The sequence below is a fragment of the Halichoerus grypus genome, chromosome 2 (assembly GCF_964656455.1).
Source record: "Halichoerus grypus chromosome 2, mHalGry1.hap1.1, whole genome shotgun sequence".
In the NCBI taxonomy this organism is placed as follows: Eukaryota; Metazoa; Chordata; class Mammalia; order Carnivora; family Phocidae; genus Halichoerus; species Halichoerus grypus.
This window is the reverse complement of record NC_135713.1, coordinates 4,086,351-4,112,692: the sequence shown is the minus strand read 5'-3', so window position 1 is coordinate 4,112,692 and position 26,342 is coordinate 4,086,351. Positions and strand designations below refer to the sequence as shown.

The window sequence follows — 26,342 nt, the reverse complement described above, 5'->3', positions numbered from 1 at the left end:
ACAAATACTTTGTCTTATGAATATATCCTCAGTCTTTGACTTGCTTATTTTACTAATAGTGTTTTTTGATTATTTTTTTTAATTTTTATGAAGTCTAATGTACCGTTTTTTAAATTTTATGAGCATGCCTTTTGTCTAGTAAGAAATCTTTGCTTATCTTAAGCTCACAAATATGGTCTTCTATGTTCTCCTTCTTTCTTGTTTGAGACTTTACATTTTGGTCTGTCTCAAATAGGATTTTGTATGGAGTGAATTTGTGTTTGAGGTTTCTTTTTTTAAAAATGGATCCCGTGCAGGGGCACCTGGGTGGCTCAGTCAGTTGAGCATCTGACGCTTGATTTCAGCTCAGGTCATGATCTCAGGATGGTGAGATCTAGCCCCACTTGAGATTCTTTCTCTCCCTCTCTCCCTCCCCCTCTGCTCACACACATTCTCTCTCTTCAAAAAAAAAAAAAAGGATCTTGTGCAAAGCACATTTTAAAACCTGAATAACAAGGTATTAATATCGAGCAATTAATATACTCTTTCCTCAATTTGGCAATTAACAAAGATGTTGACGACTGGCTTTCATACACCTGGGGGTGTCAGATGGCCCCGTGACGATCTGCCTGCTCTTCTTGCCTTTTCAGCTATTCTCCAGCGCCACTCAGACCTATCAGCCACACTTAATAATCACTATCAGTCTCCTTGCCATCAAAATAGTGCTTTCTTCCCATCCCTCCATTGTGTAGCACAGCGTGCCTGGCAGTCTCCAGATGATTCACTTCCCTTGATTTCTTGCTCTCTCTACTTTGAACACACACACACACTTACAACGTTTTTTATATTTATACAAATATGTACCTTTTCTGGTGCTCTTCATTGCTTCCTACAGATTTGGAATTGGAGCTGACATATTTCTTTACCCTGAAAAATTATTTTAGTGCTTCTTGGAGAGAAGATTTAATAGAGCAAAATGCTCTTAGCTTTTATCTTCTCAAAATGTATTTATTTTGCTCCCACTTTTAAGTTAATCTTTTATTTTTGAGAGAATATTAGATTCATATGCGATTTTAAGAAGCAGAGATTCCACGTACCCTTTACTCAGTTTCCTTCAATGATAACATCTTGCCAAAACTGCGTACAGTACCACAGCCAGGATATTATTACTGGTTCAGTCAAGGTACAGAATGTCCACCCTACAAGAATTTACTATGGTGCTCTTTTTTGTAACACCTCACACTCTCTACCCCGTCAGTGACCCCTAGTAACCACTAATCTGTCTCTCCTTTCTGTAATGTTGCCATTTCAAGAATGAAATTGTACAGGATGTAACAATTTGAGATTGCCTTAGCTTCATTTGTTAAGGCTCTTTTCCAGGATATGGAATTCTGGGTTGACAGTCGTGTGTGTGTGTGTGTGTGTGTGTGTGTGTGTGTGTGTGTGTGTACATCCTCTGTATTTTTCCTGATTGGCTTTTTCTGAGCATTTTGGAATCATGGGTTGACGTCTTTCATCAATTTTAGACCATTCAGAGCAAATATTTCATTAAATATTACTCTTTCTCATTCTCTTTTCTCCTTAGATTCCAATTACACACCTGCTGGACCATTTGATATTGTCCCACAAATTAAGACACTCTTATCAAAACTGTTTTTTTTTTTTCTTCTTTGTATTTCAGTTTGGATACTTCCAAGTAACCTGTCCTCAAGTTACTGATTATTTCCTCTGCTGAGTCACTCTGTTATTAAACCCAATAAAATATTTATTTCTGATATATTTCTTATTTCTACTTGATTTATTTTTATAGTTTCTTAGTGTCTGCTAAAATTCACCATCTCTTCATATCTATTGTATACTTTTTCTAGATCACTTAGCATATTTCTAGTTATTTTAAAGCTTTTGTCAAATAATTCCAACATCTAGGCCATTTATGGGTCTGCTTCTATTTACATATCCTTTCTTGATCATGATATATGAGAACAGTAGTGATTGAAGTAAATAATATTTTCCTATAGTCACTTCCTTTCTGGTTCAGGCCACTGTCTTGGAGCAACCAAGTAAATGTGTTTTACAGTTAAGCTAGCTCCGAGCTTTTTGGCAAGTTTAGTTATTCACCACCACCTTCACATATTTTGAGACTGGGCTTAGGATTTTCCATTCTGCAGTGCTTGGGGTCTGGGCAGCAGTAAGAGTTCCCAAATTTCTTCATGTTACCCAAAACACCAGTTTTCCACACCATAAAATCGTTCTGATTTGTAAGTCAACCAATAGTTTTGTACATGGATGGGCAGCTCTCTTTGTTTTCTGGTGCATCCACAGGCCTTGGGATACGTGTTAGAGGTCTTGTTCGGCCTGGAGTGCGTGGATGGGTTCTTTCAGCTCTCCGACCCCACCTGCAGCTAACGTTCATGGACAATCCCCCAGGTCTCTTGCTCATGCCTAGCCCTTGGTAGCTGAAAATCCAGAGTGCCTCTGATTAATTTACATGAGGTCTCATGCTCTGCTTCTCCCCTCCTTTTGTAGGTGGCTGTCTTGGACTTGGAGGAGGTGCCAGGAATGTCTGGGGACATTCTCCAGCTTTCTGTCCAGCTCTGATCCTGAGCACTTGATTAAGGCCTATGGGAAAGACTTGCTCTGTGACTGAGGGTCCTCAGAATTCTAATCTGTCAGCCTCATGTGGCCATTAAAAGATTGTTAAAATTCATGCTCACTTCTTATCCCCACCTATGGCAGAATCCTTTTTCTCTTATATCTACACCAAGAATGAGAGTAGCTATGGGCCCTTTCTCGCCTCTGAAAACCTTGCCATTTTCTGTAGTTTAGTTCCTGATGGGATTTTTTTATATCCTAAGCTCTCTGAGTGGTTTAGAAAGACTAGGATTTTGTGGGTTATACATCTTGTTTGGGTTACTGAGAGCAAGAGACTCTTGGGAGACATCTTCTGTGGCTCTTACCTTCTATTTTCTACCATTTTGTCTGAGTTGTCTTCCGTAATTATGTGCAGAGCAACCTTAAACCAATATCTCATCATTTGTAACTTATCTGCTTATATCCTGCCTTCTGGGATTATACTTTGAAATATATATGTGTGTGTGTATCTTTGTTTTTAGAAGTTCTATTTTGTTCTTCACATCTGTTGCCTGATGAATCTCCATAATCTCTTGTTTTCCTGTCATACTTTCATATTCCCATCCAATTTCTTTAAAATATGAAATACCATTGTTGCATGTACCCTGAATCTGAGAAATAAGACATATACAAACTCCATAAATCTGATTAAAAACCTACTTTATTGTTTCTGGAAGTTCCCACTCATGGGATGGGTTTTATTTTCTCATCTGTTTAGTAATTTCGTGGGTATGAGTAGGAATTCATGTTCCTTGGAACTTTACCTATGGGGATTCTTTAAGGACTGGGCTTACAAAAATCTTTCTTCTAAGAAGAATTTGCTTTTGACTCCAGATGCTTTAAGTACAATTAAATTGGGATCGCTGTGAACGAATTTGGAGGGATGGGGGGCCATGCAAGTGGTATACATTCCTGCCCATGTCCACTCAAGTGCAGGACTTGGGGTAGGAATTCTCATGCAAGATACTGTTTTGTGTGTGTGTGTGTGTGTGTGTGTGTGGTTTTCCTTGTTCCACCCATAGCTAGGATGAAGAGGGGATTCTGTCCCTACCTTCTCCTTCTTGTTTTTTTTTTTTTTTTTCGTGGCTTAACTCAGAGTTTCATCCCTACCCGTGTCCTGGCTTCATGAGACGTGGTTGGCTGTCACTGATGGACCTCCTGCTCTTCTGGCCCCAGGCTTGTCATCTTTATCCTTCTCTGTGTCCTGTAAACCTCAACCTGTTTGCCACCTGAGACTGGATGACTATATCCCTTTCTCACCCAGGCAGATTCCGATCTCTCCCCCTATGGATTTCAGCTTTCTTGTCCTGTCTCTCACCTTCAGGAGATTTTCTGATTTTCTGCCACCTCAACTATGCATTAGATTTTCAATGTTTTATTCAGCATTTTTTAGTTGTGCTCCTTGTCTGCAATTCTGCACGATTCCCTCTTTATCTTTTATTTCTACTGGGCTCTCCTGACAACTAGTGTGCAAGTTTGTGGTTTCCAGGGGCCCTCGGGAGGCATTTCATTCATTCATTCATTCATTCATTCATTTTAGAGAGGGTGGGGAGGGGCAGAGAGAGGGAGAGAATTTTAAGTAGACCCCACAGCCAGCGTGGAGCCCAACGGGGGGTTTGGGGGGAGGGATTTAGACTCAGGACCCTGAGATCAAGACCTGAGCTGAACCCAAGAGTCGCACGCTTCGCTGACTGAGCCACCCAGGCACCCCGGGCGCCACAGTTTCAAAGCACCTTCGGGATCTGGGTAAGAGCAGGGCAGTCGTGTGCACTTCTCAGATAAGGTAGCCACGCACTCATCTGGATGCCCACCTTGCAGAGTTTCTGAAGGGGAAATCCTGCTTCTTCCTTAGGCCACTGGCCAGTTTGGACTTTAAAAACATTGGGTTAAAGTGACTTTTATATCGGTCTTTATTTTGGCAGCTGTAAATGTTGAAGTGAATACAGATGTTACTAAGTTTAAAAGTAAATGTATCATTACCACAAACTTACTTTTAGTCAAATTAAATTTCAAACAAACCCTTATGATTTTTAAAAAAACGTAACTATCATTTCTAATTTTAAATTAATCATTGGGCAGAAATACATACTTCTAAATGATGACTAGAAATTGTCTGGTGTTAACGGTTCTTAGAGATTTTTCGGAGTGAAAGGTGGAGTAAGTCTGTGCAAGCTCAGTAAAGGGAAGTACGTAATGAGGTTTGGAACTACACGGGCATGCTGTGAACCAGCCCAGGGTAACAGTGGAAGCGACCTTGGAATTCTTAATATGCATTGCTTTTCCCTTTCTGCAGAGAAGAAACCCCTCAGGTGTGGACACACGCTGGGGGCAGACAGTGGCCCGGGCATTAGAAAGAGCAGGTTCTAGACTGAGCCACAGTCTCTGCCGCCCCGTGGCGGGTCTGGGGGCGGGGGGCTGACGTTCATCTGCCCGTCCTGCTCTGTCGGCCAGGGCGCATCTGCATCTCCCTTCTTCCAGGAGACATCAGGAGACGACGGGAATGGCTGTAAACCAAGCCTGACCTTTCTGACATCTTCTGTCATGCCTTCGTTCAACCTACCCGGGGACACCCAGCATCTGGGATGCAGGAAACATCTCATCCATGGCCACGGACACGTCACGAACCAGCAACAAGTGTCTGTAATTCTGCCTAGTGCTCCTGACCAGCCCACATCGTCACTGATGTAGAGGCCGTGGCTTGCTGCCCCCCAGCTCTGGGAGCGGCTACACCGATGGCCGTGGCTGAGGTCCAAGCAGCCTCTCAGGAAGACAGAGATATATAATAGTCCTCTGTTTTAATAAAAGTAGTCTGCCTTGAAAAACTCTCTACCAAGCAAAAATTTTAAAATTTAATCAAATGAAATTAGTGGCACTTCATCACTTTAATAGTTAACAAAGAATATTGTGATATTTGGGTATAAACTTGAACATTTAAAGCAAATTTCCCACCCCACCCCCCAAAAAAATCAGAATCAACAAGAAAACAGTAAAGGCAAAAGAAAGTAATCAAAATAATTCCGTTCCAACGGTGAAAGATTATTAGCTGCCCAGGACCAAGCCACCAGGATCCCGGCAGAATGCTATTAGAGTATTAGTGGGCTGTGCTAATGAAAAGCAGTGTCTCCTGAGCTCAAATTCTCAGGATCTGAATGGGTATTTTTCAGGGACACTGTGTTTTCTATAGAACAAAGTTTTAAGCCCCACCCAAATTTCTTGGGTGCCTCTTAGAAAGATGTGATTTACGGTGTACATCAGTCAGGGTTGCACCAAGACAGAAGACCAGTCCCAGGACGCCAGGAGCCTCAGGAAGTCACCGAAGAACATAGACACTGCCCCCTCCACCCCCCCACCCCCCCTTAGCGACAACACACAGGTCTGGCCCTGCTTCCAGCCAGGGGCTCCAGGGAAGCCGCCTTGGGATTGGGTTAACAGGGGAGGGCGGAGGGCAAAGCCCCTTGCTTGAAGCCCCTTCCCGGGCCCTCCGGAGCTCCCCCACCCCCAGGCCCTGCAGTCTGTGCTTCCGCGGTAGGTCGTCCCCGGAACCCACCCCAGGGCACGTCTGGGTTCACCTGCAATGTGCGTGAGGTCCTTTTGTGTCTACGCTCTTCGGAACCCGGGACCCCGCGGCTGGGCCGGCGTGAGGGGCCCTGCGGCTGCTGGCCAGGTGCAGCGCGCCCCCTCCCGGGCAGGCCGGGCACGGCGCCTCCCACAGAAGCTGCCTGCACCACATTGTTTCTAAATCCTGGGCACAGGGGTCTTCTTACTCTTAGACTTTTCTTCTCCCTCTCCTTTCTCCCCACCTGGCCACATTGTGGAGTTTGAGAGGAAAGGAATTGCCAGGTAAAGGGCCAGGTGTAAAAACAAACCGTGCTCCATAACCTCTCCCTTTGCTTAAGTGCACTGAGAAAACGGGGGTGGGCAGCTGAAGAAAGCCAGGAATAAAGCCACATGAACTGACATTTCCTTGAGGTCTATTTATCTTACTTTGTTTTTCCAATGTCAGTGTTTCTATTTAGAAATTAAAGTTATAGATTTCAAAATTGCATCAGAATCCAGGACACTAATTTCCTCATCACTAAAGAAATAGGCTTTATGAACGGAAAGACACATGAAAAGGTTATTCTGGAGGATCGGAACCATGTTAAGAGCCGGGTTTCAGTCTCCTTAAAAATACAAATTCGGAAAGGTCAGGAGTGAGCGCTTTTAAAACTATTTTCCGCTCCAGAGCCAAGGTAACAAACAGATTTCCAATCTGCAAAGGCTGGCCCTCCGGTGTAGAGGAGGAGGGGAGGCTGTCCGCACAGCCCCTGGGACTCAGTCACACCCCTCCTTCCACCGCAAGGGGGCTCCCCAGGGACTATCCCCGGGGTCTCAGGTTGGAGACTGCCCTGCAAAGGGACTCCTCCCATTTTATCAAGCACTTCTTTTGCATTTGAAGGTGGGGGCCAGAGTCCTGTTTGGTTTTCTCAGTTGGTCTCTCCCTGGATTTCTCCAGAAGAGACAGGACTCTTGAGCACTTGCCGCCACCACAACGGACCCCAACTCTGCTTTTCTAGATGTTTCCACACTCACGAGGCTCCGGAATCAGTAAACACCTTACAATAGGCAGGTCCTTCCCCTGGGGGGGTGTCTCTTTCCTCTTCTCCCCCATATCCCTGGGGTGATGTAAAAGCAAATGCTCCAGACGAAATCATGAGAACCTCTGAATTACTGATAGGGGCGCCCCTGCTCTGCAGCAGAGCTTCCTCTGCCCAGGGCGGGTACGGGGCTGGCAGGGGCTCCAGGAACAGAAGAAACCCTTTCTTATGTTAAATGCTAAATGCCTCTTTTTTTTTTTTTTTTAAGACTCCACAGTGTTTCTGCACAAACTTATTTTTTTCCACAAAGGAGAAGCACTGTTGAAAAACTAGAGAGATACAGATCCGGAGACCTTTCTGCCTCATTAGCGCACTCAGCACTTAACCAAGTCTTCCTATGAAGGAAGTTTCTGCAGGTCAGATTTGGGTTGTCCAAACATTTGCAAACAGGACTGTTTTTGCTTAAAAGAAAACGAGTCCCGGATTATATCTGCTAGTGACTGATGGGCATGTCGAGGCGGGCTTTCCCGACTGCGTGCGGGAGGATGTTCCCGGCCCCCGGGGGACGGGTGGGAGAGGTGCGCTGACAGGGCAGAGTGCCTGGCATGTGCGGTTTGGGCCACACTGTCAATGGTTCGCTAACCTCTTGTCCCCTTCCATCAGTTCACACGATCGAGGTGGCCTGGAACAAAGCAGGTGTAAACAGACGCTGACCTGGCTAACTCATTATGCAACACATTTATTGCCTCTACACTCCAACCCCCAAAACATCACTAGGTGTTTATTTTTAGAGGATTGTCACAACACCGTAAATAGGATTCCTCAGAAGTCAGAATGGTTCCTTCATTTGGGGGTTTGCTAACTATTTATTAAGGTCGTTTGTAAGAATCTGACTGGTGTTGGCTTGGACATCAGGGAATCATAGAACAGTCATCCACCTGAGTTAGGGGTTCAGGTATACGAGCGTCTGGGTGAAAGCTGGGTTCAGAGGCCCCACACGCCCCTGCCCACCTGCCCTCCCCTCTGGCTAGTGGGCTCCGCAGCGCTCCCTGCTCTTCAGGGGGAGCAAAAGCCCCAGTGGGAGCCCCTGCACCCAGAATCCCGAGGCTGGAGCAAAGGAACAGCCCTCCAGACCTGACTCCCCGGCACTTTCAGCTTCGGAGGGTGCACACTTCGAACGGCTCAACATGATTCAGCTCTTTTGGTCACCCCAGGCCTTCCCGTCCCCATGCCCTCCACCAAAGGGACAGCGACCCCAGAGGACCCAGCTCCCCACGGGCAGGAGAGTCTGCAGCTCAGCTGTCGGTGACCTCTGGGGTCCGTGGCAGACAGCGGTGAGAAGGGTATGTGGCCCCTGATGTTGGCCTCAGGACACCCGCCTGTGGATGTGGCAGGAAGCCCAGGAGCCCGGTCATGGAGCTGTCGGCCCAAAAGCAGGGCAGGAGGAACGGGGCCAGAGGGAGACTGACAGGCCAGTGTGTGACCTGCTTTCACTTTTAATTTATGACATGCATACAGTACAAAATCAACATGGAAAATTAAATTAAAAAGTACACTGGATCACAATGTAAACTATTAAAAGTGGGTATATAATAATACATATTTACATATAGAAACATGACAATCGAGTGGGGCAGCTTCCATGAATGCGAAAGGCGCACTGGGCTCAGGGTTTACACATTCGACCCCTCGCTTTCCTCCTCTTTCGTCAGTTGTACACTCGTGATTCAGGGTGAGATTATCCTGGAGCAGCAATTGATGACTATTTGTTAAGAAAAAAATTAACACCCTTAAAGATTACGCGAACAATTTAAAACAAAGAACGACAGTTCTAGACGGCGGGAGGAGGGTAATAGGCTCCCCTCCTCTTCCTCTCCCGTTTTCCCCAAAATGAATGAGGAGGGGACAAGGAGGGCTCAGCCGAGAGCGGCTGGGAGGGCAGAGGCAGCTCTCAGGGGCTCCCCCACTGCTGGGGGTGTGCCCCTGGCCCGGAGGATCCTTCCACACGCCCGCGGACAGCCCCGCTTCGGCACTCAGTGGGTGTGGGGTGAGGCCCTGTCCTCCGAGAACCAGGGGCCCGGGATCAGCCCGCCAGGCACCCCCCGCCCCTCCCTGGGCACAGAGCCCCTGGCCGGGCTGGGCAGCACCAGCTTCCCCAGCAGCAGAGTCAGAGGCCCACCCGGGGGAGGCCAGGCTCCGAGCGTGGACGCTGGGCACGCTGGGGTGTGTGTGCCAGGGAGCCCTGGTCCCAGCATTGTTCCGAAACCCCGAAGTCCTCCACAAGACGCAGACACCGTCGCTCTCCCACAACGGGAGTGCACCACCTCCTGCCGGCGTATCACTCACAGATCCTCGCTGCCCGTACTGCGCTACTTGACCGCCCTAAACACGCTGGCTCCGCACAGGGACCGCTCTGAAATTCACAAAAATGACCCCGGCACACGAAGACGGGAATGCCGCGCCATGCAAGTAGGTCCTCGTTATTCTGGAGGCAGGAACAGGTCGTGTTCCACAACCATGCACTGAATTTCTCTGAGAAAGTAGCAGGCAGATGGCAGGACGCAGAGGAGGAAGGCCTTTAAGGCAGTGGCTGTCTTCCTTTTGAAGCCCTTCCCCGAGGCATCCAGAACATTCCACACTGAACCCTTGGTGGCATCTCCGGTCTTCATGAGGCAGGCTGGTGAGACGCACGCTTCTGGGCTCTCTGCACAGCACAGGCTGCTGACAAGACGGTTCTACGTGAGCGGACACACCAGGAATGTTCTCTGGGGTAACCGGGCACGCTCCGAGAGCGGGCGGACGTCCCTGCTGTCCACGCGCCTGGCTGACCAGACGAGCGCTCAGAGCCTTCCCGCCCAGCAGCGCCACCACCGACCCACCTGGCCGCCTCATTTGTTCATTTCTGTCAAAGCATTCCGCTCTAGGATCACTAAAAAATATCCAGGAAAGAACCCAACAACAGGCAAAATCTGTGCATTTGTAGTTGGGGGGGGAGCCCTCCAATTCCACGGATCTTACATGGTACCCCTTCCACGCATCCTTCCCGCCCGCTGCCGGGGAGAACGGGCCCAGGCACGGAAACGCACTGCACTCAGGCCCAACATGTGAACAGAAGTAGGTCTCGCTGGGTGGCCGGCGCAGACAGCGTGGCCATGCCTTCTGCCACCCCGCTGAGGAGTCCTCCGTGGCCCAGGCCCTGCCGTCCATCCGCGAGGCTGCAGCGCCCCCTAATGGCCACGGTGCAACTCTTTCCGTTCCCAAGTTCAAAATCCAGGCTCCTAAAAATTCAAATTGTGAGTTACACTGTCACATCCTGTCTTAAGAAACAAAGTGAGCAGTGACCCAGTGCTCTCAGGTGGAAAATGACAGCCTGAAGTATCTCACAGGCCGGTGGATTTTGTGCTTGGGATGAAAGGCTGGGACCTCCACAGGAGAGTCCATGGGGACAGGGCTCAGACGTGAGCCGAGATCACGGGCCACACTGCTCGCTGCCCCTGCTCACGCCACTGTCCCAGGGACAGCTCCTCGGGCTCCTGCACCCTTAGCACCCAGCGGCCCAGCCCGGAGCACCTGGCCTCCCACGAGCGTCACCAGAGCAGTGCGCCAGGCCTGCACGGGCTGCTTAGAGAGCTGTGCGGGACCCAGCTCGGGCCACCCAGAACCTGTGTGCTCCCTGGGTGCACAGGGCCCAGCGCTAGTCTAAGGTACCCCACTCAACTCCAGGGTCAAATGTTCATTCACTTGGCTGTTTACTCATTTGTTTTAAAAGATACAACCCACAGCCGTGTTCTGCTTGGGTACCAGAAATTCAATCTAACAACAGCTTAAAACTGCTTCACCCCCCGAGGGTGCCAGAGCAGTCCAGGGGAGGCCAGGTGTGTTCCTCAACAAGCCACACCACCAGAGGGATGCCGACAGGTGAACTCCACGCACCTGGTGGCCAGAGTACAGCAACCAGCAGAAAAGCCCCGGTGCTACCTATCCTCTGCCTATTAAAAACACATAAACCTACCGAGGTTAAAAAACGGTTTGGAAGCATATGACCAACCCATTTACCAGGCAAATTCCCCCACAAGCCCAACTGCAAACCTAATTTTTGCCTTAATGCCCTTACCTTTGGGAAATGCTTCCCAAGGTCACCACCACCCACCAGAGGTAAAATGCAACCATCACCTTGTCTGACCTTGCGGCTCCAGCACAGAGAGCCACCTGTCTGCCCCCCCGCCTTCTTAGCCATGGCCAGGAGACAGCCGCTGGGGGGGCCACACCACCGCCACCAGCCAAGCAACTTCAAGTTGGCAAGGTCGTCTCCCTCGTGACCGCCTGAGCATGTGCACACACACCCCCCCGCTCTAAACAGCCTCCCCACAATGTCAACTCCCCAACTTCTGCCCGATCTAGTCTACCTCCACACTCTTGCCTGTAAAGGCTGCCACCTCCATTTGCATGTCTCTCGGTTCCCACATCCCGAACACACACTTAAGATTTGTGATGCCAACCACCAAACCTGTGCACCTGTCCCCAAACCCAGGTGCCCAACTCAGTAACCTGGGAACCTCGATTCCTACCGGTGCCTCTCCTCCACTGCATGAATTTAGGAGTGATCCTACCTTCAAGATACATCTGAACCCCATGTACCCTCGCTCTTCTGTGCCGCCACCACTCTGTGCTCTCCCCAGACTTCCTGAGTGGTCTCGGCTTCCACTCTTGCCCTCCTCCCATCCTCTGGCCCCAGAACAGCGCCAGTGCAATGTGATCACATAGGACGCCTCTGCTCAAACCTCCGTCCAAGCACGGATGACCTGGGGCTGCCCAGGTCCCAGTGACGGCAGTTACCTGTGTGACTGAACAAACAACACTAGCCCCCTTAAACAGCTTGTCCAGGCTGCACCAGCCTCCTTCCTGCACACAGTGGGCTCTTCCCTCCCAGAGCCAGTCACCCGTCTCCTCTCAGGGCTGGCTCCCTCCTCCTAGACCCTAGCTCACCTGCGACCTCCTCAGAGGGACCCTCCTTGACCAATACACAGAAAGACAGGAGTCGCCCCTGCTACTCCAATGCGGGCCTCCACGCTTACCTCACTGCACTTACTACAATTTCTGACTGCTCCTTCACTGGGGGGGTGGTTCGGGTTTTCTCTCCCAGCAGGGCACAGGTCTTTGCCAACTGGGCCCTTGCTGTCTGCTCTCTAGCTCCTCCCGTTGAGGCGCCTAGCACGAGCACATGCTCAGCAAACACTGGTAGAAAGAACAACACGCCAACAAAAAGCTTCCAAAGGGCAATGCAGAGTTATTTATAAATCTCAATTATGTCTGTTATAATTACTTTAAAAATACGAGGCAGGAGTAACAAAATAGTCATCCAATATAATTTTTTTAAAGGGCAGCAATATTTGTAAGTAAACAAATCCAATCATGAGGGCCAACCAGTACGTAATTATATGGTGTCCAATGTCGCTAAGAGCATCTTGGAGAAACCTGCTGGACAATGGCAATGTAGCATATTTCTATCATTTGGGATGGCCGTTTTATCTTTGGTTAGAGTGGAGAATTTTCCATCTTTGGTAAGAGTAGATGTAATGCCCAGTGTCAATCTTCACTGATCAGAACAATCGTGTGCATGGCTTACTTTTATTTTTTATTATAAAAAACACATACAAGAGTTTTAAGAAATGATGAATATATGACAAATCAGAACCACGGTGAGTTATTAAACCCATTTTCTATGTACAAATACTAAAATTCCGAAAGTGGAATATCATCAAATGTGAAACACATTATAGCACGGTCCATATATACACAGCACACACAGAGACCTGCCTGCGCGCGTCTCTGAATCGTCTATACACACGTCGCTGACAGAAACCCTGCACGGGAACTTCTACTCTTCAGCCCTCCTTGTCCTGATACAGTGACGGTTTTAAGGACCTGCAGAGATAGAAGAAGATGCACTAGAGCGGGTCTCTAAGGCTCTCCCAGGTTCTCCTCTGACCAGTTGCGCACTCTACCTTGAGAAACAATTTTGTAGCCCATTTCCAGCTAAGACAGTGGAAGAGTCTTCTAGCTCTTTCTTAGCCGATTTATTTTTCCCTAGTCAATCATTTCAGCGCAAAGTCCAAAATTAGCTCAGGAACCAAATCAATGCTTTTATATTAAATTCATTATAAAATGCCACTCAATTTTAAAAAGCGACTAAAAGGACACTTTCTGCAGCAAAAAAGGGCTAAGTTCAAGTTTTTGTTGTTTGACCAAGACACAATAATACAACCCACATGTCATGGAATCACAACAGCCTTAAGTGAAATGTATGCAGTTTGGGGAAAGGCAGCCCTGCCATGGCTGGCTTCTGTCTCCTCGCCACGGTGACCAGAGCCTCTGGGCATTCTCTCTCTTCTCCGGCTTTCCTTTTGAAACCTCAGTTTGTGCTCCGCCAAGCTGACTCATCTATTCATACTTGAGATATGTAAAGGCACTTCTCTAGACGCAGTGGCGCAGTGCAGCTTAGCCGACCTCCTCCGCGCACAGCGAGCTGACCTCCTCCAGGCAGCTGAGCACCGCGGAAGGCACGCTGTGCGCGGTTTCTTGGCGCCAGGCCTCCAGGATCTTGGATATTTCCGCTGGATTGCTGGGACTCAAATCACAGAGCGCGTACACGGCGGCCAGCTGGATGCCCCACGGGATATCTGCAAGGGAATTTCGTATCAGGCATTACACAAGAAAAGGCTTGTTATTCAAAACGCTCATGTTGTCCTCCACTGAATTACTACTCACATACAGGACACCCTCTCTGCCGGCAATGAAAAACAGAAAACCCCGTAATGAAAAAATGAACTAAGCACGCATCTGCAGCTGGGAAGAAACAGAAGCGCAGAGGAGCTGTGTGCAGGCCCCGGAGCTGGCCGGGCCCCCGAGCACCGGCAGTCAGCCCAGAACACGCGGCTGCAGAGCTCCGGGCCTCGCTTGCCCGACGCCAAGCTTCCCAAAGCAGCTCTGGAAGCATCACGCTCCATAATGTAAGTTTCAATAAAATGTGGATCCCAGAGCATTGGACAAGGAAGTGACTGCACTGGCCACCCACTGGAGGTGCGTATACGTGGGCCCCGAACAGGAAGCACGCAGACCTGGGGCGAGCTGGAGCCCAACCTCACACCCACCGCCGCAGCACACCGCCGTGCTCGAGCAGGCGGGTCACGGCCAGCCTGAGACTCTGCTAGGGGAGCCCTCTCACTTAGCAGAAGGTTATTTATAAGGTATTCAAGTAACATTTAGTTCGGCCGAATTCTGGCTAAATTGTAATTCAAACCACACACCAGAAACCCCACAGGCGCTCAATGTCCGTGCTGAGAACGCAGGCGCGCCGCTTTGCCAGTCCCTCCCCCGACCCGACGGCGCGGCGGGCAGGGGGCACAGGGCACCACGCAGCAACCTCTCAGAGGGCTTAAGGGGAGGAACGCGAGGGACCCAAAACTCCTTTCTGTAAACAGAGGTCTTACCTTCGTCCTGCGCGTGCTGGATGAACATACCAATGACGGAGCTAATATTCTTCACAGCGGACGGGAAGCCTTCCTTCAAGCCCAGCTGGCCTAAACGACCTGGAGGACACAGTAAACCAAAGTGCCAACAGCCTTCAGTGAAATGTTCACTTTTCCTGAGACTTTAACATTTCTGTTCTCTTTCCTGCATCACTATTTACGTTAAGTTCAAACAGGTACGTGTTTCCTACATGAAAGCAGATAAAGGGTGAGGAGCCGGGAGCCACAGAGCACCGTGTGTCTTACTGGGGGTGGGGGTGGTGGGGACCGAGACCACCAATCACCCCCGCTCTCACACTCAGGACACAGCACACAGCTTCCTTGGTGAAGGCATCACAAGGAGCGGAATTCAGGCGAAAGCCCGGCTGCAGCAGGCTCGCTGTGGACGGCGGACTTCCGCGAGGTTCCAGGACGCCCCCCGCGCTGCCCAGCAGGCCCGGCTGCGGTCCGACACTTGACCGTGCTGACCCAGCTGCGCAGCACAGCGGCTCTCAAGTGTGGTCCGCAGACCCCCCGAGTCCTCAGGGTCAAAATGATCTTCACGACAACACAGCTGTCACTCAGGAGTGACCTGCCTTCTTCCCAGGGCTGAGACCAGACGGATGGCAGCAAAGCCAGGGCCTGGGACGACCGTGACCTTGGCACCAACCAGGGCGGCTGCGGCAGGCAGTCACTCCTGAGCACCAGGTGCTCCCGGCGCAAAAAGCAGACATGCACATGGTGGAGCTGCTCGACCTGGGAGGGGAACTGGGCACCTCTCCATTCAACCCCCACGTTCCCCGGAAAGAATGACTAACTCAAGCTATTCAGACCGAGACAGACATTTTCCCAAAACTGAATAAAGTGAACCTGTCACTGCAAGGAAATTTATCACTGTTGTCAAAGATAAAATGTGAGCTCTTAAGCAAAACTAAAATTTTGGAAAAACTTCCAACAGCCATCCAGAGCTTGACAGCTTCAAAAACTGAAGACCTCTCTGATGAGATCAGCGATGATATTAATGCTTGTTTTCTCGATATTGTTGACATTTGGAAGTTCTATGCAAATCAATATTTTCCAAGTGAGCAGAGCAGGTCACAGAATCGTGACTGGGCAAAAGGCCTTCTCCATGCAGGTGCCAGAGCCCCGGGCAGCACGGCAGGAAGGCTCCCCGGGAAGGGTTCAGACTTCACACTGCATCCAGCCTGCAGGGAGTTACCCCTCGTGGAAGGTCAATGCAGTGTCAAAGAAGAATATCCACAATGATCTGAAAAGGCTATTAAAATACTCCTCTCCTTTTATCAGCTCCATACAAAACTGGATTTTCTTCATACACTTCAACCAAAACAACGTACTGCAAGAGCCTGAGTGCAGAGCAGAAGGTCCATGAATCCAGACAGTAAAGAGGTCTGCGACAAGATAATGGGCCGTTCTCCTCACTGTTGTTGTTGGGGAAATATTGTTCATGGAGGACGTCCTTTATGTTAACACTGGTTTATTATCAACATTAAACGAATAGCTAAATGTTATTTTCAATTTTGAACATTTTAACACCTGGTAGAAAGGACCTGAAGTGACAGAAGCTCTGGGGGTTCTCACTGGGCTGGGGGGGTGGCTAAAGCAAGCAAGATGAGGCCACACAGCTAGCCCCTACTCACCTGGTCCTTCCTTTATTCCAAGGGTCCGGGGACTCGAGCTTGCTTTGAAGCAGAGGCCCCACTCCCTCCCTCAGGACGAGGCCGCATGCTCTTTGCCCCTCCTCTCTCATGGGGAGAGAACTCTGGGACACAACTGGATGCGCTCTTATCCATGTCCTTCTCCTGGGTTCTAACGACAGGACCCTGCAATCTCACTGTTCTGGGCCCACTACACACATTCTCAGGTTTGTACGTGAACCCAGGCCCTCACCTCAGCTTCATCTCCATCTTGAATATGGAGAAACTGAGGCCCAGGACACTACAGAGACCTTTATTACTTAGCATCCCTGAGAGAGAACAACTTAGTGCAGGTTACATGCACCCTGAATGCCGTGATAGAGAGCAGACACTCAGTAAATTCCTGCTGATGGATGCACGCCTGGAAAATTTCAAACCCAGGACGAAACTATAAACATCTGGATAATTTCAGGGAAATCTTTCAGTGAGGTTGAAAAGCATTATACTTCAGGAATCAGGAATTTCACTTACTGATCACTCAATTATCTGCTTCCAATTAGATCAAACTGGTAACTGTATGAGCCCAGATCTGTCCTCCAAGACAATCTACCAGGGGTGTTCAGAACATAACTGACAGTAGAGACGGGGAAGGGACGTGTGCCAAACACAGACGTGGGCTCATCCAGCCCTGGGATATGAGTGCATGCTCAGATAATACAGAACCCTATTAAAATGGCTTCTGTTCTTTCAATTAAAAATGCTTAATGAATTGTTGGATTTTATAAGTGATCTAAATTAATGGAGCTATCGGGGTACAATAAGAGGAAATCATGACTCAGAGGTAGGTGGCTTAGAGGAAAAACTTACATATATGATGACAAAGATGATGGACAAACTTGCTGAATACATGGGAAGAAAAGTCCTCCTACATGTAGAAGGAATGTGAGTCCAGGGTGGCTCAGCCACATTAAAATACAACAAGTAAGAAACGTGGACTTATGCTCCATGTCAAAAACAGCAGTGCCCAGCACTCAGGGAAGCGTGCGGGGGGCAGCCGGGGGCCTGCCGGGAAGGCGCCTGGGTAGCCACCCACGGTTTTCATTCGAGATTGCGGGTGCAGATGTGCCGTGTGAAAAGCGAGTCGAGATAATTTCAAAGAAAAGGGCACAGGCCTGGCAAGAGACTGGGTACAAATCGACAGTGGTTACTTCAGCCGGCCCCACAAAAACCTGCTGTAGGAAACAGTGTTCTCCTAGCTTCTAGGCTCCAGTCAATGCCAGATGGGCCACGGGGGGTTAATAAGCTCTTTGGGGGCAAAAAAGGTACCACATAGCTCTGCACTCAACTCAATCCAGCAGCATGCACACTTCGGTCTCCCTTCCAAGCCTCACGTCTGCCCTGAGGCGAGCAGACTGAAGCGGGTTCCACCACTTCTCCATGGGCCCCTGAATCTAGAGCAATGCAAACACTCTACAGAATGCTCTAACACATCATTGTTGAAGATGTTAGACCCTCATCTAATAATCCCACATCTGCTAATAGCGATATCCAACATCAGACAACACCGAACTGCTCTGACAGAAAGCGTATTTTATTTCCCATGAAGTGAAAATCCAGTTAGGGTTTAGCAAATCTGGAAATAAGAATAAACACAACTCCTTTATTTTATGAATGATTAGTGATTTCGGTCATTATTATTAAATCACGGCCTAGCAATTTAATTACTTGCTAAATTCTTCAGTTGAGTGTCAGCTTCGAAAACTGCAAGAAGGTTCTCTAATGGAGTTTCTTCTTAGAAACAGTTCGAACTCCAAGTCTGACAGGTGTGCAGAAGGGTCCATGCACACCCAACCCTGACAGGACTCCTCAGCACTCTGCCAGCAGGTCTCACCTGTCTCTGCTCCCCACCCTCGGCCGCCCACCCACACCCTGCCCCACCAACCAGCAATATCGCTTCGGTGGCCAGACAGCCAGAGCAGGCAAAGCTGCGCCACCAAGGGCCGGCACCGGCCCACGGCACTATGGCCAGCCTGGCCGTCCCAGCGGCCCTCTCCTGTCTGCAGACCTGAGGACGGCTTTCCAGGCCTGGCTCTGCTGCTCTGAACATCACCACCTCCTACTTATCCACCCTTTGGATCACATTCAATATACGTATTAGCATTCTACCCAACAATACTGTGAACTATGTATTGTCAATCATTCCCATAATATATAACTTACTACATATGACTTTAATTATGTGAGTATCCATATACATTTTCTACAAAGCTTCTCAGGCAATTTGGACGGCCTGCCAAATGCGGAAGACTCCTGAAAGCCAACTGTAGGGGAGATCCATCCATGAGGCTGACCCTCTGCCAGACGCACAGGACTGTGCGCACGGCACCAGAAGTGCAGCCTTCCACCCTCCTACACCGGCTCCTCTCCTGCTACGACCAACACATATGTAAACAAACGCCTCTGCAAACAACAGCAGCAAAAATCACACCATATTTTGTAAGTGTGACTTCAAAAAGTTTATCATGTTCTTTTCAAAATTCTGAAGATACTTTATCTAGGTCGATATATCTATTTATGGATTTTACACCATCTCCCAATTTTTTAATTTTCAAGTAAGTTTTGTAATTTAAAATGTCAGTTCCAGGTATGAACATTTTTCTTGAATCCCTGAGAAGATGCGACTGAAAGCAGAGCGAGCAGACGTGCAGATGCCAGCAGACCGCTGAGAAGGCTGCCCCTGGCCCTGCTCTGGCCTTACTGCTTCCGGGTCAGGGCACCCTGAAATAAGGGATGCCACAGACTGTGTTTTGAGACAGTCCCCCAGGGAGCAGTTCATTCACTTCCACACCCTGAGCTATCTTTGCAGGCATCTCTTCTGATTCCCCCAACCTCTCCAGCAATCACCTGGCCCACATGCTCTCTTTTTGGTAACTTCACTCCACGTGTATTTCTGGTTCTATCCAGCGTAATTAGGTGTCTTCCTTGAGAGCAGCCTGGACCATTTTACACACTTATTTAGCACCATGTTCTTCGGTTTTCATGTAAAGTATGCACAGGACAGCAATATCTATTTACTGAGATGGTAACACAACTAGCCATGACGTACATGTCACAGACAGACCTATTTATGGGACTTACTTAGATAACTTAAATATTCGCAAACCTTATTTCAAGTGGTACTATCTCGAAGTTCTAATCAATTAAATGCCAAAGATACTTAAAAGTCAGGGTGAGTATGTTCTAGGATCTGAGGGGCTACAACACAGGTGTCAGACGAGCCTCGATGGCGTGCCCCAGGGGCACGGGCCACATACTACATATGGAGAAGTCCACTCGATAAGTCAGGAGAGCCTGCCAAAAATCAATAGATCTCATCACTGGTAATGCTGCAGGGCCTGGAGAGCGACTGGTCAGAGATGAGGCAAGGAGGAAAAAATAAGTAAAAATAAAAAATAAAAAATAAAAAAGTAGGGCGCCTGGGTGGCTCAGTTGGTTAAGCGTCTGCCTTCGGCTCAGGTCATGATCCCAGGGTCCTGGGATCGAGCCCCACATTGGGCTCCCTGCTCAGCGGGAAGCCTGCTTCTCCCTCTCCCACTCCCCGTTTGTGTTCCTCTCTCGCTGTGTCTCTCTCTGTCAAATAAATAAATAAAATCTTTAAAAAAAAAAAAAGTATGGGTGACAGGGAGCAGAACCAAAAACCCACTGAGGTCCTGCGCACCCAAGATGGAAGAGAATCTATGCCTCATTTAAAATCTGTTTAAACAAGGATTTTAATTTCTGTATATGGGCTTGGAGGAAAACAAAGCTAGTCCCCAGTTACGGAGCTGCATGACTCGACCCTGCCTGGGCCAGCAGAGAAGAACGCGGTGCATGAGGGAGAGAGAGCGGGTTACAGACACCGAACGAGACCTGAGCATCACTGACCGCAATCCCGTGTGCCGGTGTGCACGTGTGCATGTAAACAGTAAGAAGTGAGCAGCACACGTTCGATCACACGTACAATGGACTGCACGAAGACCTCATCTCTGACAAAGTCAGAGAAAACATTAATTTATAAAGAAAGAATGTGACTGAGGAGAATGCATCTAATATGTGGTGGTAAAAATCCGTCATTACGGTGAGGTTTTGGTCGGCATCTATTATTATACTTTTGTTCTCCCACCAAGACGTGATCAATAACAAGAAAACATTTCATAAAACAGACAACTCACCAATCAGCCTCAGTATCGATGCTATAATAATATCAGGAGTATATGCAATGTTCGCGTGTCCTTTTCTGTATTTTATCCACTTATCCATTACAGGCCACAGCTCTTTACTAGAAAACAACAACAGCATATATATATACATATATATATGTATACTTAGGTACACGGACGTGAAAAGCATGCATGCTCACCATCACTCAAATATTAACTTAAAATGGTCCATAAGAAATAGACAACTGATAAAGAAGAGGGACTTTTCTTATTTTTAAATGCCCAATGTGGGGCTCGAACTCACAACCCTGAGATCAAGAGTCACACGCTCTACTGACTAAGCCAGCCAGGCACCCCAGAAGAAGGTCTTCTGAAGATGTAACCTTCTAGGTTAAAATAAGATCAGACACTGGAAGCTCATACACCCTCCAACTATTTCGATATTTGGGCCCACACTGGCTTAAAAAAGGCTACAACTACCTATGCTTGCATCTTTATTCTGTTTTTACCCTTTTTACAAGGCTTTAAGTGGGACTCTGGACAATGTCCCCAAGTCACAGAACCGGAGGAGGTGGGAGTCTGGATTTTCACTTGGGACCTCCCAGACGTACATGTGGCACCTGTGTTCTAGAAGCCTCTACCATGTTCCGAGAGGAGCACGGAGCTCAGAGGCAACAATCAAACCACATGTTAGAAACTCTCGACTGCCTGGAAACAGTGTCAGCTCCTCTTTGCCTTCTCTTCCTTCCGAAGTGTAATCACTTCTTACACGGTATTTACAGCATCAGAAAAGTTAAACGCCAACACACAGAAGAAAAAGGTAAATTAAAAGCACCCCAAATAATACCTTTTCAGATAACATTACTCAACTAATTCGGGACTTTTCTCTCCCTGTGCTTCTCTAGGCGCACGTACGTATAAGCCCGGTGGAGGGGACCACAGCGCTCCAGGCTCCGGGTGTGGCGCTGCTCAGGCAGAGATCCTGCTCAGCACTCTGTCCTCTCCCTCAGCGGGGGTGCCCAGACCACTTCTGGGGGGCTTACCTGTCACCCTGCCTGCTGGGCTCCCCCGAGGAGCCAGGAGACAAGGCCCACAGGAGGCACTCACAAATCTACACTGACGGCACTGGACGACCGCACCGCCGCTCCCTTAGTCAGCAAAGCACGTGAGCTACTCCCCTGTCACTACCTAAACACCCACTTACAGCGATTATTTTACTGTGGCAGTATCTCATTATACAGAAGTACCATAATTCGATTCCCTATCGTTTGACATTTAAATCTGTTCCTAATGTTAAGGAGGAAAAGAAGAGAGCACAGTTTTCCACAGAACACATTCAAGTATCTCCAGGGTACGGACTATCAGTCCTTTGTGAATCCTAATTTTTAATGTCATAAACTCCTTTAAATCAGCCTTTCTCAATCAGGCTTCCAAGAAAATTAAGATCTACAGAACAATCATCTGAATGACAATTTCCTCCGTTCTCCCACCTCCCATTCTCCCAGAGGTGGTATACAGCTAGTGCCAGAATTCTCCACGCAGAGGAAAGTGGATTCATTACATAAAACAGATGCCCGAGACAGAGTTCCCTCCTGAAACCCACGTGAGAAGAGCTGCTAACGTGGAGTTCTTGCTGTGTCTGTTCACATGGGTCTTCCAGAGCATCTGAATGTTAAGATCCAGTCATGACACTTCCTCCTACACTAGCCGTGGACGGCTCCCTTTGTGGGCACTGCTTTATGAGCTGGGGACATGCCAGTGAACCCAAACCCCTCCTTCATGAGGGTCACTGCTCCTTGGGAGAGAGACACTAGTTAACAGAATATAATGAAGTCACAGCCACCACAAAAACATAAAGCGAGGGGATGTGACAATAATACAAGTCTTTTAATGGGAGTTTTACCAACTCTTACCAAATCAGAACGTCACTTGTAAATGTTTCAGCGACCTTCAAGAGCAAAACCTATTCAAACCACGATTCAGCAACCATTCGACAGCCTACCTTCCAATTCAAGAACCCAACTTCCAGTTAGCCAAACAGCCTTGTACCTTATGATGTTATCATGTGTCCAAATCCATTTCTGATGGCAGCAGAGCAGATCAATGGCAAATATGTACTCCCAAGTGTTGTCACTTAAGTCTTCACCAAATTTTTCACTGGACTGAAATTCTGTTTTTGGACACAACTGTATGGTCAATAGCAGCTTAGAAACCATGAAACCCACATCCACAGGAGCATTCTAAGCAAATGAAAAAAGAAAAAAATAAATAAAATAAAATTTAGAGTTTCAAATATAACACATCTTACATTAGTCATCTCATAGAGTGTAACAAGCATCAAATGAATAATCATTTAATTTTAAAAGACACTTTTTGCAAGTTGTATTTGAATAAGGAACTATGTTTATCTTACTCATAATACTTGTCCTAAGATGATTATAAGCATAGAGGTTGGCAGGTCAGATAAAAAAGCTCCAGGCAGGGGGCGCCTGGGTGGCTCAGTTGGTTTAGCATCCAATTCTTGGTTTCAGCTCTGGTCATGATCTCAGGGTCCTGAGGTCGAGACTGGGGGCTCCACGCTTGAGACTCTCCCTCTGGCCCTGCCCCGCCCCCCTCCCCCAGGGTGCACACGCTTACACACTTGTGCGCTCTCTAAAATAAATAAATAAAATCTTTAAAAAAAAAAAGAAAGCTCCAGGCAGGATGCAGAATCTAGTCAGGTAGAAAGGAGATTAGCTGCAATCCAGATAGAAATGCAAATTTTTATTACCTCAAATCAGAGAAAGTTATAATATTTTTTAGACACTGAAAAAGCTCTTCAATTTCTATCATTCTTCTGACCCTAAATACCAGTCTTTTTACAGAAATCCATAAAATCGAATCAGCCAACACCATACTCCTTATCTGGCATCTTTCACACAATCGCACGTTTGATATGCCCATACCGGTAGTCTCAACACTCCTTCCCGTCGGTGAATGTTACCCTTTTACATGACGGACCGGTCTGCTTATCCACTCACCTCCTGACAGACATCTGGGCTATGTAGCCTTAGGCTACCCATGATAATGCTGCTATGAACATGCATGTAACACAGCTTTGTGTGGACATTAATTTCACTTCTCTTGGACAAATACCTACAGTGGATTTATAATTTTTTCTTACTTGTGCTATTTTTTTATTGGGTTTTGTTAACAAAAATAAAAACTAAATAGAGGTGCACTTGGATGGCTCAGTCGGTTAAGTGCCCGACTCTTGATCTCAGTTCAGGTCTTGATCTCAGAGTCATGAGTTCGAGCTCCACAATGGGCTCCACAATGGGTGTGGAGTCTACATAAAAAAAATATGTAATTCAACAAATAAAAAATAAACAGGAAGAGGGGCGCCTGGGTGGCTCAGTTGTTAGGCGTCTGCCTTCGGCTCAGGTCATGGTCCCAGGGTCCTGGGATCGAGCCCCGCATCGGGCTCCCTGCTCTGCGGGAAGCCTGCTTCTCCCTCTGACCCTCCTCCCGCTTGTGTTCCCTCTCTCGCTGTGTGTCTCTGTCAAATAAATAAGTAAAATCTTTTAAAAAAATAAAAATAAACAGAATGCTTTCAATCTTATACTTGCAAAAGGCTGGAATTATTTGGTTCTTCAAAAGATTAGGCAAAATTCAGATGGAATCTACACATGCTTTTTATACAGTAAATTTTACATCAACGGTTTCCACTTGTTTTATGATAACTGAAAAAACTGGTTTATCAAGTGTTCTACCTCTAAAACCAAATGTGATAATTTTTATTTTGCTAAGAAATCATCCTCGGCTTCCAAATCTGTCACTACAGAGCTGCAGGTGGTGGTCTTCTCAATCTTTCTCCTACATCTGGAGTCTGTTTTCTTTCTCATTTTTGAAATCCTCAGTATTTTCTATTTTCTCTTTTTTCATTAATCTGACCTGGAAGCTATCTGTTTTGTTACTATTTCTTAAAGGCAATGCGTTTTTCTTCTGTGTTCTTTTGTTCTCTGCTTCATTACTATTACCTTTTATACTCTATTCCATTTTTCCTAGATTCCTTCTCAGATATTTAATTTCTAAGATGATAATCAGCCACCTTACTATCTAATAATGAAAACATTTAAACTACCTTAATAAGTTTTGTAAAAATTAGAGATCTTTGGTATGACGGGTTTTCCTTTCCAAAGACTTTTAAAAAATTTATTTTACTTTTGAGTTCCTATGTATTCCCAGATTGTCCAGGACCATGTACGCCAACTTTCAAGTAGTGTTTATGGAATCTCTGAATTACTTAGAGCGAATTTCACTTAACCACTACCAGAGAATCTTGAGTATGGAATCTTTACTTTTTAAGCATTAAAGTTTTCATGTGGCCAAATTCATGACTGGTTTTATAAATGTGCCATAAGCATACAAAGAAATACTCTTCATTCAAGTTTACATTTTGTTTTACTGAATTCCACTGTTTCTACTCATTTTTGTCTATCTGATCTGCTGAATTCTGTGAGAGAAAATTTGGAAGTCTTATATTATAATGGTATTTTTACCCCAAGTATTACTCATTTTTTTATACCTTTGACTTTATATTTTTATTTGATATGATATAGAGCAAACGCATTTATTAAAATTCTATTTTCTTTATAATGTCTTTTATCACCAAGTTACCATATGTGGTTTCATTCTGACCAGGCCAAAGAAGGAAGACCAAAGCAGATGCAAGTCCCCCTGCAGGACCCTGGGGGGAGGGGCCTTGCAGGTATTGGGGGAGGGGGCGTGACTGAGGCAGGTCAATGACAGGAGGTGGAAGGGCTCTTCTGACTAAGCCGCTGACCTGAATCCGATGGACCCTCCCAGGACTACACTCTGGTTTGTCTAGATGAGTTGCTGAAAAGATGATTACAGACTTGCTTTTTAGTATTTCCTTAACTTTTGTTTACTAATAGCCCTTTCCTTTACTTTTCATAAGAAAATAGAAGACGGGGCACCTGCATGGTTCAGTCAGTTGGGCATCAGGACTCTTGATTTAGGCTCAGGTCAGGATCTCAAGGTTGTGGACTCATGCCCTGCATCAGGCTCTCTGCTCAGCACAGAGTCTGCTTGGGATTCTCTCTCTCCCTCTCCCCTGTAACCCTTCTGTACTCTTTCTCTCTCTCAAAAAAAAAAAAAACACTCCCTCTGCTCCTCCTCCTGCACACACGTGCACACACTCTCTCTAAATAAACAAATAAAAAACAAACCGAAATCAACCCCTCACTGAATTCGACATCTCTTCTTAGAGTTTAGCACTGTCAATTCAACCTCCAGAGATTCTCACTAGATAAACAACTATGACATAAAAGAACACCAATCTAGATGGTATATTAGCACCCAGTTACCAAAGAAAATAATAAAAAAAGGAGAACAACACACAGGAACAAAATACTTAAATAAAAATTCCATCAACCAAAAAGAAAAATACACAATATTAGATTAAAAAAAGTCAAAACAGGAAGGAGTTGCAATGCCATTTTTCAGCTCTCCAAGTGCCCACCATAGAAGCAAATGCCATGTAGCTCCCGTGAGCCCTGCACACACATGTATATTCTACACGGTCATCAGCTGTAGATCAGTGAACAAAATAAACTTCTGTTAAATTAACACAACACCTCCATCTCCAATTCTTACCAAAGTGCCTCATGCGTATTTCCCGAACTAAATGCATAAGCTTAGGCTAAAATGGTATTTTAAAGGATCTAACAGGAAGAGTCCTGTCTCTAAAATGCCTATGAACTAAGTGGACACTAAATACAAAACCGAGTA

At 47.1% G+C, this 26,342-nt stretch overlaps 1 protein-coding gene across 2 annotated transcripts in view; it reads right to left on the bottom strand.

Moving 5' to 3' along the window:
• Positions 1 to 12,454: 12,454 nt before the first annotated feature.
• ICE1 (interactor of little elongation complex ELL subunit 1) overlaps positions 12,455 to 26,342 on the bottom strand; it is a 56,383-nt gene continuing 42,495 nt past the window's right edge. Inside the window, exons 16-19 of one of the 2 annotated variants that reach the window (XM_036104089.2) lie at positions 22,599 to 22,789; positions 20,562 to 20,668; positions 14,678 to 14,776; positions 12,455 to 13,867 (exon numbers count right to left, since the gene is read on the bottom strand). In XM_036104089.2, the coding sequence (XP_035959982.1) occupies positions 13,686 to 13,867; positions 14,678 to 14,776; positions 20,562 to 20,668; positions 22,599 to 22,789 (579 nt within the window). In that variant the 3' untranslated portion in view covers positions 12,455 to 13,685. Of the gene's footprint in view, positions 13,868 to 14,677; positions 14,777 to 20,561; positions 20,669 to 22,152; positions 22,345 to 22,598; positions 22,790 to 26,342 lie in introns of those variants that run through there. The other variant, XR_013445468.1, reaches the window with a different exon arrangement.